This window comes from Nilaparvata lugens, chromosome 3 (genome assembly GCF_014356525.2).
Source record: "Nilaparvata lugens isolate BPH chromosome 3, ASM1435652v1, whole genome shotgun sequence".
NCBI classification, from domain to species: domain Eukaryota; kingdom Metazoa; phylum Arthropoda; class Insecta; order Hemiptera; family Delphacidae; genus Nilaparvata; species Nilaparvata lugens.
The window spans coordinates 93038469-93053609 of record NC_052506.1 but is presented as its reverse complement, the minus strand read 5'-3'; the positions used below and the strand labels follow the sequence as shown (position 1 = coordinate 93053609).

The following is a 15141-nucleotide window of genomic DNA, read 5'->3' as shown; positions in this document are numbered from 1 at the left end:
TCATAGGTTAGGTTATTGGTGTATTATGCAATATATAACTCAAAACTTAGTTTTTCAATATATAAGCTATTTAAATCAGCTCACTGATCCTATTTGTTATCTTTCCTCGAGTAATAGCACAAAGAAGATAACATACAAATAGATAAAATATATTTTTACTAAGAAAAAATACACATTAAAATGATTATAATTCTCATATTCTCATATTTAATATTTTTTAATAATCTTTTTGTAGTTCCTTCCTCCTATCGCAGCTTAGATATCATCACAGTGATTTGCACTTATCTAATTGCAGCCCGAAAGAGTTTCTTAGAAATGCAGCCACCCCAATATCTTAAATTTTAGTCAGGACAGTCTTCTACGTCCTACACTCCTTCTCCATCTAATTTTTCATGCATGATAAGATTCAACAGTTTTTACCGCTTCTCAGATGCTCTAAATATTCTAATTTTCTTATATTTATTGTTGAAATAACGTCAAACTCATTTTCCATATTATGTGAGAGTACCTTTCTATTTGTCACTTTTGCCGTACATAGGAGGATTCCTACATCATATTACAAATGTCGTAATGCTCTTCATTAATAGACGTTTTCAATTAGAGTAAAGATTACAAAATAATGAATGCAATAATTTCAAACTAGTAGTTTACATGCCTAATAGAAATTTAGATAGCATAACTAAGTTGCCCATTACATAGTCAAATATACAATCTTATTGTATATGGTCGAAGATCTTCAATCAACATTATTTATGAAGCAGTTAATACCATGCAATGCTATAAGACCTTTGACCAATACTATTTGATAACTAGAAATGATTAATAAACAATAATAATATTATGCCTAATAATGACTGTCTAATGGGGCTTTTACAACTGGAATAACTTAATAAAAGAGATCTTACTATAAAATTTCAGTTGCCTATTGTTTGTTTTTATAAATCTACTAATTTTGATTGGATGATCATTGCAGGTACTTGCCAATGGAGTATGCACCGTTCATAAAGATGAACCCTCAATCATCAGCATTGACAAAGCTCTGAAGTTTGGACTAAAACGCCCCGAACAGGGATACTGGTACCTTATCAAAGATTATGCACATTCCAGTACCCTAGAGGCACTCGATAATTCTTTGGGCATTGGAGCAACTCCCATCCAAAAAGGTTAATATTTGCTGTAATACCATTCACTATATTATTATATTAGCAAGTCATTAATTATAGTCTGGAAATTAAAAATCTAAGAACCTTTTCCTCAAATTTTACTTTATCAATCACTACATGTTTCGACATATTAATGCCATTCTCAAGTAATTAATAATAATAATAGCATGTGACAAGTGCATGTCAGACTTTTGTAGCAACTGACTATCTTCACCAGCACAACCAGGTGGCAAGGATCATACATAAGAGCTTAGCATGCCTGCACAACCTGTTGCCAAGCTCAGTACCATTTTACCAATTTACTCCTAGTGCAGTTTTGGAGAATGCTTCTCACAAGTTGTACTGGGATCGGTCAGTTCTTACAGACAAAACAATAGCCCACAATAGACAGGACATCATACTCAGATAAGCAGAAACATACCACCTTCCTCATAGACATTGGCATTCCCAATATACATAATTTAAAACAGTATAGTGAAGAGAAAGTTGTCAAATACCTACCTTTGGCAGATGAGATAAAGCAGCGGTGGAGGCAGGAAAACGTTGCAATTGTGCCATCATTGATGTCAGCAACAGGGATGGTACCTAAGGATTTGTCTGGTAAGTTGAAAAAGTTGGGGTTGTCAGCATGGGTGTTAAATCTAATGCAAAAAGTAATCATACTGTGCACTACATCAATTGTTAGAAGTTTTTTGAATATTCCAAAATAGAAAAAGGTGTCATTTTGCTTAACAGCCAATGTCACCTTCTTACCCAGTAAAATGGAGACAAAACACACCAAATAATAATAATAATAATAATAGCTTTGACTACTGTTTGATTGAAGTCCTGTTTATTTACAAAATTGACAACTCAGTCATACAGCTGCTGAAGCATCTCATGTCGATGTGGGGGACAATGCTGAAAATGAGATAGTCACTAGAGATAGTCACTGAGATAGACCAATACTATCCCAGTCTTTCAAGGTATTTTCCAAGGGGATAGTTTGAGCCCATTGTGGGTTTGTTTAGTTCTGAACCCATTGTCTGCATTACTCATTTCAACAACAAATGGATTCAAGCTGAAGGGAAATTCATCCACTGTCCCACATGATGTATATGGATGATATCAAGCTCTATACAGGTACTGAAAATCAACTGAAGGAAATCTGGGTATGTTTAGAACCTTCTCTGATGATATCTGCATGACATTTGGTCTGGAGAAGTTTAGGACACTCAGTGTTGTGAGAGGTCAAGTCAAGGCACAAATGATTGATGAGGACCTGGAGAGTGCTTTTGCAGCGATGGTGCCAAGTAATGTCTACAAGTACTTGAACTTTTGCCAGGCTAGACAAATAGATCAGAACAATCAAGAAGAAAATAAAAGATTCATTCCTGATCAGACTGAAGAGACTTTGAAGGTAGCTAAAGGACAATAATATGTTCAAGGCCATCAACACTTATGCAATACCTGTGCTGACTTACTCATTTGGTGTTGTTTGTTGGACTGCTACTGATTTGAAAAATCTAATGAGATTAACAACAGTGCTCCTCACTAAGTTCAAAGCACATCACCCTCAGGCCTATATAGAGAGGCTCATATTGCCAAGAAAGAATGGCGGGTGTGGGCTCATTAATATAAAATGGTCTTATGAGAGACAAATCAGAAGCATGAAGACATACTTTATGGAGAAAGAAGGTTACTTGTATGCAGCAGTGAGAAAAGCTGATAGAGGATACACCATAGTTTACCTCTCTGAGCTGCCTACTGCGGACTTTTAAACCAACAAACAGCATGAGAGTGAGATCCTGGAGCGATGGAAGTCGAAGCAGCTTCATGTAAGACATGCATTTGCCTTATCTCAGCCTGAAGTTGATGAGGAGGCTTCCAATGCATGGCTTCGGCACAAGGACCTGCTTATTGAAACGGAAGCATATTTGGTGGCCATACAGGATTAAGTAATTGCAATAAAAAATTATCAAAGGCATATAATGAAGCTGCCTATAAATAATGATTCATGCAGACGTTGAGGCTTGGCCCCTGAGACTATTCAGCACATCATGTCATCACTGACAGCTACTGTCTATTCAAAGCGCAACAATGCAGTAGCTGGGATCTTGCATCAGGACCTTGCTTTGAAGTACTAAGTCATCGATCAGAAGCTTCCCTACTACTCGTACAAGCCATCCCAAGTCTTAGAGAATGAGACACATAAGTTATACTGGGATCGGTCGGTGCTGACAGACAGAACAGTTGCTCATAATAGGCCAGATATCATCCTCATGGATAAGGTAGCCAAGTAAACAACACTGATAGATGTTGGCACACCGTACCATGCTGCCACAACTTGGCCCAGTATTATAATGAAAATGTCTCTAAGTAGGCCTACCTTCCCTTGGTTGCCGAGACCAAGGATGTCTGGATGCAAGAAAAGGTCACACTTATTCCTGTCATTATCTCCACGGTTGGAGTTGTAACTGGAAAAGTGTCAGAAAATCTTTGTCAGATGGGAATATCGAAAAGTGCAAAATATGCCATGAAAAAAGCAGTTTTTCTCAGCACGGCATCCATTATAAGATCATTTTTGAACATTTCAGTTTAGTAATGCACTAAAGTCTTGCCAAAGGCCGACTTTGACTGCAATAAACACTCACTTGTCATGTGATGAATAAAAGTAATAATAATAGTAAGAGAAGGAATCACTTGAAAATGGCATTAATATGTCGAAAGTAAAGGGTATTATATTTATGTTCAACGGATCTCGAAAACGGCTCTAACGATGTTCACGCATCCCCGAAATTCATAAGATGACGTATAGCCAGCTGTGAAATGGATTTATGTTTCTACACGATCATTTTAGAAAATTGAGTTCTGTTTATCAATAAATAAAAATAACGAGCGAAGCTCGGTGTCCCGATATTAGATAATCAAGAGTAGCCCTCCAATTAACAATTATAGTTAATAATTAAGATTTAATTAGGGTTTAATCAGGACATATTTATATTAGGATTTTCGTTCAATAATAATTATTCATTAATTAGCATTTGAACAAATGCAATCTCTAATCCATTTCCATCTGTAGTTATAGTTTATAGAACTGCTGACAATGCTTAATTCTCATTTTTGAGACCTAAAATTAGATGCACTTTGAAGTCTACGACGCTTTGTTTTATTTTACCAGTCACAGTCTCCTTGTAATTCTGAGTTTGAAATAAAATATATTTAGCTGTAGGCAATAGAGAAAAAACAGGAAACATGGTTACTGATTTCTATATTATTTCAGTTTTTCAACAAGTTTTGTAGTGACGGCAGGTCACTCCCTTGTGTGTCTGAATACACACATTAGACTGCCGATTCTGGCTGGAATATAACCGTCACGAGACTCATTGACTCTAAAATAGATCTGGCAAGATTTTCACCAATTGCTCACTCAAATGGCATGCTAGAGAGAACCTCATATTTTAAAATTTTTTAGTTCATTTTCGTATGAGGGTCATGCTTACATGAGCTCCAAGTTTGTGAATGGGTTATTGGAATGAGACTACTCAATAAATTCATTTCTTTTCTGGAACGATAAATATTTTGTAAATCTGTACTTTGGATATGAAATTGGAATTCATTATCTTATGTGGAAAGTGCCAAACCAAATAACAACAGAATAGTTGAAATATTTTTTGCTGTAATTTGAATACCCTTTCTCTAACGGTTGAAATTATTTTCTTTCTCTCTTTTGTCACGTAAACGATAATTATTAGATAACCAGTGAATTATTCTTGTTTTTATCATTCATTTTAAAATAACATGAAAATTTTTCCCAAAATCAGACTAGAAGTGATCCTACATTGAAGCTTGAATTATTTATTACTCGTATCGGTATTATTCATACGGTAGTTATGAAAATCATAATAAAAAACTTATTGAGTCTGTCAACAAAAAAATTGTGTTATAAGAGTCAACTCAGCTTGTATGGTCAATTCGATGTTGTAAATTACGGTCATAATAATATGATAATAGTCTGGGTTGAGTGTTCTAATTAGATAAGCAATTCAATCTCGACTAACTTGAAGAAACATTTAAGACTCATTTCAATTCTCTCAAATTTAGTTTAGTAACTGGTCTTGGAATGACCGATTCTAATTTAGAAGCAGCGTGTGATTGTAAACGTTATTCTATCGATCTTCAGAAAGCAGACTCTCCTGTTATGTGTTGTTCATGTGCATTTTAGTGCTCATTAAACAATTTTTATTCTTGAAAAAAGTCAAAAGAAATCTTAAGATTAGCCTACCTTACTTTTTTTAATTATGTTGAGACTAAGAAGTTCCTTGTCATGGAAGATGAGAGCCAAAGCTCTCTTGTCTGTTGTCTTTGACTGTGAGTTAGCATGTTTTTTTTGTAAATTATATAACAGCAATTAACTTATATAAATTATTCGTAAAAATTCGACTGAGTCACTGTCAATGTTTTAGAAACGTTCCATAATGAAATAAAAACACACACATTTATATTGTCAAATTCCACAGTTTTAAAATTGTAGTCAAAACTGTAGAATTTGACAATATATCTTTGTTTTTGTTTCATTTAATTATTCGTTTTTTTATTTTTACATGTTCCTATTTTAATAGCGTTGTTTCACATTGGCCTCATTTTGTAATGTCTGCCATCATTTTTTGGGGGAATTAAATTAAAAATAATTTTACGAATAATAATTTATAATTTTTACGAATAATTTAGCCTATATAAGTTAATTGGAATAATTTTCTTTGTTTTTTTCCGTGAAACTTGTTTTGATATTCCAATCCCATTCTACAACAGACATACATAACCAATTATTATAATTAATAAAAATAATATAAACCCATGAAGAAGTACCCTTTTATTTAAAACTTAGAATGTTCTAAATAAAAGGGTACTTAATGTTTTTACATTGTTTTTATTAATTTTAAAACAAGTGAAGTGATTAACCAATCATTATATTATTTTCCTAGGTTGGAGAGGAGTTTCCTAGACTATCATCTATTAGGGCAATATTATTTTCCTCTTCTTACCAGCACTCTTTCGTAGCTTACCCTCTATACCCTGTGTCCACCTACCATACCGTACTAGCCAACCATATTGATGGTTGAGCCCATTCAGTTTTTGTGAGAATGTTCAAGTTGACTTCAATAGTATTATTGTTAAATTGAAAACATTAAAAATCGTTCGCTTCTATTCACTTTAGTCCGTGAACACCTTAGTTGCAGCACAGGGCTCGATGGCCAATTTTATTTCAATATAACAACACTGTAACCGTTTCTATGCTGATACTATCAGAAATACCTTTCTTTTTCGCTCTTTCAATCACACAATTAGCTCACAGGTTCTTTCGATTCTGTGAAATTGAACAACAATGTTCTCCATAATGCTACAACCTAAGGTTTGCATAGACTATAGCTCTTCTTACTCTCCGTGAATTTGTTATTGCGCTGCATCTTCCTTATCCAGGTGGTATTGGTAGTATTGATAAGCCTTTGCTCTTCTCACACGACATCAATAATAAAACTGCATGACTGTTGTATTAGTATAAATGAACACAATTATACTCCTTTTCCCATCTTTTTCATAGATTCAGTTATTGAAAACAGAATTCAAAATCAAATTCAAAATGTTTTTATTGCCGTGAACAGATACATGTTATTGACAAAGTCATCAGGTAAACATATACATACATCATTCATACATTTCACATACTCAAAAACAGAGAAATATTATCACATAATTCAATTCTAATTTGATGGGAATTAATAATCAGAATTTCATCTTGATCTTCACTCAAAATATTCCTCAAATCTCAATGAAACATGTTGTATTGTATCGTTTTCTCAGTCAGGAGCTGTTATGTGAGCATTAAGAAGTCTTGTTGTACATATCTCACTCTAAAATCTTTCCATATTTCCAATATTTTCATCTCAAATACATAGGGCAGTGATCTTGGTAATCCTACTCTTGTTCAAAAGGTGATCGCTTGTATTCATAACTTATCACAGTTGTGAATCCAAGAATGGCTTATCGGTGGTCTGGAACCCACATGATACTGCAGGTCCAATAATTTCTTCATAATTCCTTTCATTATGCACATTCAACTGTGTTGTAGGCATTAGCAAAAATTAAAAAAAAATTAAACTATCCGAATTAGTATAATGTTTTTGCATTACTTGTGTACATATAGTCCATTTAAAACAACTTCCGACTTGGAGGGATATCTAAATTGGAACATAGATTGGATATCCGACTTGGAACACCTAAATTCAAAAGAATGGTTTTTATAGATATTCTTTGACTGAAAATTTTGTGGAAATCCAGAAGACATAACCTCATTTTGGACTTACCTAAATTTTAAAGAGAAATAGTACAAGTTATTCTCAGTTTTTCTCTCCCGATCTGTGCTTCATTGTAAAAAGAATAAATAAATAAATACGCGGAGCAGAGAAATGTGGCGGCGATGTTGCCGTACTGAAGCGGACAGCGTTCTCTAGTCTTTAGTGAGTGCTCAACAGCTCATGATACGCATGTCCAGTTTCCTCTCTGAAAGCACTGCGTCGACTGAATCTGATCAACAACTTAGCAACTGCGCTTCTTTCTATGACCCTATTCATCACTGTAATAATTGACTGATCTTCCTCCACTTCTCTGCTCCACATATCCCTTCAAGTCGGAGGTTGTTGTAAATGGACTAAAATTTATTTATTAGTTTGATGATTGATTTTGTGTAGGTATTGCATGGCTGTGCTTCACCCTGGTGGAGGGCTCGCTAATCAGCTGTTTGGGCAGTCTGCTGCTTGACGCCTCAGCTCTGTGCGAGTACTATCGCGACGATGCACTCCTGAAGCACAAACGGTTGACCTCTCTATTCCTCTACTACATCCACGAGTTGAGCTCCATCATTCTCATTCTACCGGTAACTAACATTTTAGTCTCAAATCAAATCTCCATTCCACAAAACATTTTTACAACATCAACATCCTGCATGAAGTATTTGATCTTAAGTTGCTTCTCTACTGTAGATTACTAGTTCACAATTTAATTGAATCAACACTCACTAGATACATCACTATAATTTACAGCACATAACAGAAAACACTTTATAGTTTTATAATACTTATTTGAACAGGAAACACGATACAGATAGGTGAAAAACACCTAAATACTCACATTTATTTTGGAAATGTTTTTAGTGGCTGTGCCAACCTTTGTTGCTCAGTTTGTTTGAATTCCAACGGTCCATGGAATTCAAACAATCGACCGTTGGAATTCAAACAAACTGAACAAAAAAATCAACACCACTCACGATCTACAAAGGTTCGCACAGCCACCGAAAATTTCCGGAAAATAATGTAAGTTTCCAAATGTTTTTCACCTATCTGTACTGTGTTTCCTGTTTAAATTAGTATTATAGAACTATAATACATAGTATATATATAGGTACTATATAGTATATTATACTCTAAATTCACAAAACAGAGGACATAATAATAATCTAGATTGGTCTATTGAATTGGAATAGATTTAACTTATGAACACAAAATATACAGTTAGTATTTCTGGAAGAAAGCGAGAATCAAATTCTCTTTGTAAAGCTGAGGCAATGTATTTACTGCAATCATTAAACTATATCACTCTCGGTTACAGCTAGTGCATAAAATTTTGGTTCAAAAAATTGGCACTTTGCGCTCTAGGTAACTACACCTCCACCCTCTAGGGAGGGTGAAGTGTAGGCCTAACAGAGGCCCGACTGCACCCTAACTTCGCCCTCCTAGGATTCAAATAAAGGCAACAATTCAATTCAAATATAATATAATACTGTAAATGGATTTCATTTCCCACAAAACATTGTACAAGGTGCGCCAGAGAAACTTACTTATTTGAAAAAATCCTGTACGTTGAATTGGTCGTGTAGAGAGGTGTGAGGGGGCGCATCTGAAGGGGGAAGTTCTCAAATTTATCCTCCCTCAAGTAAATTATAGTGAGGTCCACGTTATAATGGTATTGGATAAAGATAGAAGAATAGAGATGCCGATTCTCTGCATTAATTAAATATATTTCTACATTGTCAAAAACATAATTGGCATCGTTGTGGACCTTGAAAAGGATAGTACCACCGTCTTTGTCGAAGGATAGCAGAACCAAAGTTGATCAAATACTGTCATTATAACGTGGACCTCACTATAGCCATCATGCTCTGGTCTAGAGAGCAGCGGGCCTTCGCAATTGAGAGCTTCTTTTCTAATGGTCGATCACCTTCCGCGCTCGATTTGAAATTCCTTCCCACAGATTCGTTCCTGGCCATAATTCGATTCGGTCGTGGGTTAACTCATTTCAGGAGTGTGGAAGTGTCGCTAAACCCAGAAATGGACATCAACAAACCATCAGAACTCCAGAAAATATCGAAAGAGTGAGGCAGTCAGTTGTGCGTTCTCCAAGGCGTTCGGCTTGCAAACATGCAGCTGCTATGGCAATTTCTGACTCCACTGTTCAATGAATTTTCCATGAAGACCTTCAACTTCATCCCTTTAAATTGGCTGTTATTCAAGAATTGACTGAACGCGATTTTGTTGCCCGTCAAAATGCATGTGGTATGCTGATTGACAACCTGCCTGAAGACGCGGTCATTTTTTTTAGTGACAAGGCTCATTTCCACATGCGATTCGTCAATGCGATTTTTTTATTGGGCTATTTAAAATCTTTGGTTCATATCGATCGATCACGGACCATAGCACACCTCAAGACCAACATTCGCGACGCCATCGCTAACATACCGATTGATATACTGCAACGAAATTTAAAAAATCAACCTCATCAGTGTATGCGCAATGGGGGTCGCCATTGGTCTGATCTCATTTTCAAGACTGCATGGAAAAAATTGAGATATTGTATTCTCATGTAAAAAAAGATTAAAACAATATCTGAAGTACTTTAGTTTTTATTGACCTTTCGAATAAGTAAGTTTCTCTGGCGCACTTTGTACAATTAAAAAACTATTTACAATAATGTTGAACAAATGAAAATAACTATTATGTATCTATCAACGTTTACTTCTACCTTAGTCATCCTCCTTATTATTGATCTACTTTGAAATTGTGTGAAATAAAGTTAACTGACCCAGTTCCAAGCGATATTTGATTTTTTTAAATTAAATTAACCCAACTTATCCTAACTTGACCTAGTGCTCTACACAATAATTACTGGATAATCTGTACTATGCTCACAATACTCTTCTACAATTAACATATTCAAGTGAAAGTAATATGAGAGCATGTTATAATTTATGTGACGTGCTCTATTTTTTGTAAGCTTCTGTTATTCTATCTATTCATTTTATGTATTTTTCAATACCTGTTGTAAAGTGTTTTGGCTTGATAAAATTGAATTTTGAATTTTTTCAGTCTGGTGATCGAATGGCGGATGCCGGTCAACCAGTTGAGAATGACAACAAAGATGGAAACATTTCAAAGGCTTCCAACAACAATGGCCACGTTAGAGATGTGAATCAGCCAATAGGAGCAAGGCTCGCTGCCAATCGGCGGCCATGCTTGGACCTGCTCACCAATGACAGACTCACCAACGGAGAGTCGATGTTGTCGCCTATCGATTCCGGCGTTTCGTTGGTCGACTGTGACGATGTCGATAATACCTCGATCAGTGATATGCTGTTTGAAAACTGTAAATCAGAGGTGAGGTATTCAGAATTCCTGTTTCGTAGAGTTTAGTCAACTCAACCCACACATAACTATCACATGCCATCAAAAACCCTCTCAAAAAATTCTCAATAAATTGATGATAGCCTATTTAGATATAAATTATACATACATCAGAACATGAGAGCAACATGTTTGTAGTAATCGCAATAAAATAGGTTTGCACGTGCACAGGAGTATAATAAAAATAACTAAATCTGCTCAATAAAATTTTTTTGAAACTCGGTTCAGCTCTAGTAATGAGATAGACAACTGTAAAAATATTTGTTGCTAATTTCTCTTTATTTATGAGGTGTTCAATTCTTCAGAATATCTTTTATCCACTTCATAATCATCATGGGTTGATTAGAACCCATCTAAAACTGTATGTTCATCATTTTATCTCTTATTGTCCCTCCTACTGTAACCCCACTAATTTATGTTCATCATTTTATCTCTTATTGTCCCATCTACTGTAACCCCATCAATTAAAGCACTCAATCAATCAGGCAGCCATTAGCCTAGGGCTTGTGTAAGTTTTATATTTATGGAAAGTATTTCTGAATTTGATTAATGTGTTCATATTTGTTTGTGTCATTTACGAATTGAATGTTGTTTGATATTTGTTTGTGTCATTTACGAATTGAATATTGTTTGTGAAAGATTAATAATATCTTTATCCACTTCATAATTATTACTTACCCGGTAGATCAGAAGCAACTTACAACTGTACGTTCATTTATCTCGTATTATCCCATCCATTAGTTTATGGCTTATGTGAGTGTTATATTTAGTGAAAATTTTCGGTGAAACTTCGTTAATATTTTAGTGTTTGTTTATGTACAGGACGACCTTCTTTTCACAAGTATGGAAGACAGCGGCATAATATGGAGCGACTCAAACGTGCTACAAGCAGACCTGGCCGGCAGTTGTAGCACGCAAATATACAACGGCAATCTAACGCCCTCTCTCATCATCAACAACAATTTGCAAGGAGACCCGAAAGAAGTCATAGAACAAGAAGCAAACCATTCAGTCAATAAACAACAGTCGGTAGAAGTTGAGAAAACGGAAGACGACTGTGATGAGGAGATAGTTTTTAGAAGGACGAAAGGGAGACGTGCAAAGAAGGGCGACAAACAGAAACGTGTGTCGTTTCACGAAGGTGACGTCACAAAGAGTGTAGTGGGAGAGGGTAGAGGGAAGGGACCTGTGGAGAGGAGGCCGTGCTACAGTTGGTGTGTCGATGATTTGGCCAGCTATGCCAGGGCGCAAGCTGCTAGTACCAACGGCGAGGATTGTTTGCAGAGTGACGGACTGGTTGGCGACGAGTCGTCAGCTACGTTGAGTGATAGTGAGGTCAGTTGATGCCAAATCTAAGAGTTTGCATGTCAATTTTGTAAGTTTTACCTGTCAATTTTTGTTTATTTATTTATTCTTATGGCTTTATCAGCAGAGAGATCCTTTTGGATGTTCTGTTTCGCCGTATTTCCCAATGTCATTTCCTATCAACACTCAAGTTTATAGGTTATGTATTCACTATACAAATACGTTTACATAACCTCATTTAGACTATTTCGTATCAAAATAAGGGAGAGAAAAAGTTTTGGGTTTATCCTGTTGATTCCCTCCCAATCATTAATTTGATGTTTTGATTGTGAATGAAATGAATAAATAAATAAAATACTATGTCCCGGTTGCTCAAAATCCTGTTAAGTTTTAATCATGATTAAATACCACGAGAGCCAGAGATTTTTTTTGAGAAGGTTCTCTGATTGGTTCTCGTGGCATTAAATAGTTATCAGCCAACAGACTTTTGTGCAACCGGGTGTATAAGTTAGAACTGATTTTACCAATAACGAAAACTAGGTTTGAGCGGCAGTTGGGTCTAGTCATATGGTTTCAAATTGGTTCTGTAATATGATTTTTGTTGGTTTAGCAAGAAAAGTCATTCAAACTAAGTTTTGGTATTGCTGAAATCAGGCCTTAGTCTGTTTAGTAACACGAGAGTGTAATATATAAACAAATAACTTATTCAAACAACCTATCAGTTGAAAGCCTGAAAGATTAATCAACAATGGCTTCTTTTCCATGTAAAAGAAGTCAAATTCCAATTTTGGTATCATTTTTCAAAATATTGAAAAGAGGTGAATCAACATCAGCTTTGAAATCTCTCCAGCTTCCTTTTATCAACCGGAAAATTCTTTTTTTATATTTCACTCCGTTGTTTCGCTGCAAAAACTATAGATACATACAGCCCTAGTGTAGCTCATTAATAGGAGTTGACAATAAAAGAGTTTGTAAGATAAAAAGTAAGATAATTCGCAGTGTACAATAATATTGAGGTGTGGTACAATAATATGTACCATATTATGTACAATAATGTACAATAATATAAGGTCTCAAAAAGTGTGAATAGATCTAGAAGTGTGAACACAGGTCCGGAGCTGTTGGTTGAACTCTGACGTTTGACTGTGACTTTTATAATTAGATTGCAAGTTCTCTGAACCCCTTGTAAATCTTGAATAAAATCCTGAAGGATAATATTTATTGTTTTTCCATATTCATTACGAATCAATGATTAGGAATAAGAAATTAAATTCGTTGATAGTTTACTGATTTTGGTCATAATTACTTGAATGTCTATAGTTTCAATTATCAAAACTAATAAACAAAAATATAACCGGTGTTATCCTATTTTCAAGTGGTGGTAAATCCGTAAATTCTACACTATAGTGAGGTCCACGTTATAATGGCAGTGGAGAAAGATAGCAGAACAACGTTGCCAATCCTCTGTCTTGTCAACGTATTTTATAGACGGTAGCTGAAACAGGTTTATTGATGTAATATTAATTGTTCATTCTCGTTTAAAAAAATTAACTATATTTTATTAAGCAAGAAATTATATTTTTCGTTTCATTTCATTGGCAATAAATTACAGATCATAATTATAATATGATTGGGAGAAGACAACAGGCATAGCCCAAAACTGTCTTCTCCCAAATTTTTACAAATAAAAATTATTTTTCAATAATTTCATTATGAATTTTCATAATAAGGATGAAATATTTTGTTAATTAACTATTGATTCTACATTGTTGAGAGGCGATCTAACAACAGAGCAAAGCGGGAAAGAGATAGTGCTATCTGCTTTGTTGGATGATAGACAAGGATAGCAATACCATTGCTAATCAAACACTGCCATTATAACGTGGACCTCACTATAGTATCGTGTGTAGATTTCATTTTGTCTTCTGTAGGATAATTAGAACAGAACTATTTCATCCATTATCATAAAAACAACTCATTTAATATATTTGCAAAAAATAGTTATATAATATACCTTTATCTGGAATATTCAAGAATTACTGAACAAAATTACCATCTCACATATACATTGTAATATTCTATCTACATATTTATATTAAATTATTCAACTCTTTCTTTATTCGTTATTCAAAATATATAAACAAACATACAAATGCATCCCAAAAAGTAAATTTCAATTGTTTTCTTATTTCTAACTTGTGTTCCCTATAGTCTACCCTGTGTGGAGGTACGTGAATATATAATAAAATAATATAATTATAAATGTAAATGATATAGAATGAATACTGTTTATATAATACAAAAATAATATTATCTATATTGCTCATAGCTATTGTATACTACATTAGGAATCATTTTCATGCTGAAATCAATTTTTAGGTTGGTGTTGAAGTAGACTGTGATAGCTCGAGTACTCTGGAGGAAGATCTGCCGACGGGCAGCCGGAAGTTCTATGACAAGTGGACGACCACTCTGAAGCAGCTGAGCGGTTTAAAGAAGACGCGTCACGACGACAAGACAATGCCAGAGGTGGACATGTTCTCAGAGTCAACGTCGAGTCTGAACTCGGCGGAAGTCAGTTCGGCGGGGAAGGTTTTGAAGAAGCTGTGGGCCGAGAAGCAGCCAGCCATTGGCAAGATGCTGAAAACGATCAGCGGACAACTGATGCCGGTTTCCGAGGGTCAGCTGTTGGATGAGCGAGGTTGGACGAACGACAAGCGGGCGTTGGCCAGGAGTGGCTCCACCCTCGAGTGGTCGTCCGACTCGGAATGGTCGTCGGAAGTGGAGGAGAACGCCAGCGGTGATCGGTTGAAGAGACGTTCGTTGTCGGGTGAGTTTTCACAGTTTTCTTGGTTCATGACCACGCATGACCCGCGTTCACTTCTGATCCCAATAAGATGAGTATAGAAGATCTTACCTTGAGACCTCTCACCGGAGGGTGTGATCACATTCTAGGCATT

The 15141-nt window shown here is 35.4% G+C and overlaps 1 protein-coding gene across 3 annotated transcripts in view; it reads left to right on the top strand.

The window, feature by feature from the left end:
- The window catches only part of LOC111048513, a 32292-nt gene that overhangs the window by 535 nt on the left and 16616 nt on the right, over window positions 1-15141 (top strand). Inside the window, exons 2-6 of one of the 3 annotated variants that reach the window (XM_039425068.1) lie at window positions 974-1163; window positions 7892-8076; window positions 10562-10849; window positions 11699-12211; window positions 14561-15011. In XM_039425068.1, coding sequence (XP_039281002.1) covers window positions 974-1163; window positions 7892-8076; window positions 10562-10849; window positions 11699-12211; window positions 14561-15011 — 1627 coding nt within the window. Of the gene's footprint in view, window positions 1-973; window positions 1164-5362; window positions 5514-7891; window positions 8077-10561; window positions 10850-11698; window positions 12212-14560; window positions 15012-15141 lie in introns of those variants that run through there. The other 2 variants (XM_039425069.1, XM_039425070.1) reach the window with 2 other exon arrangements.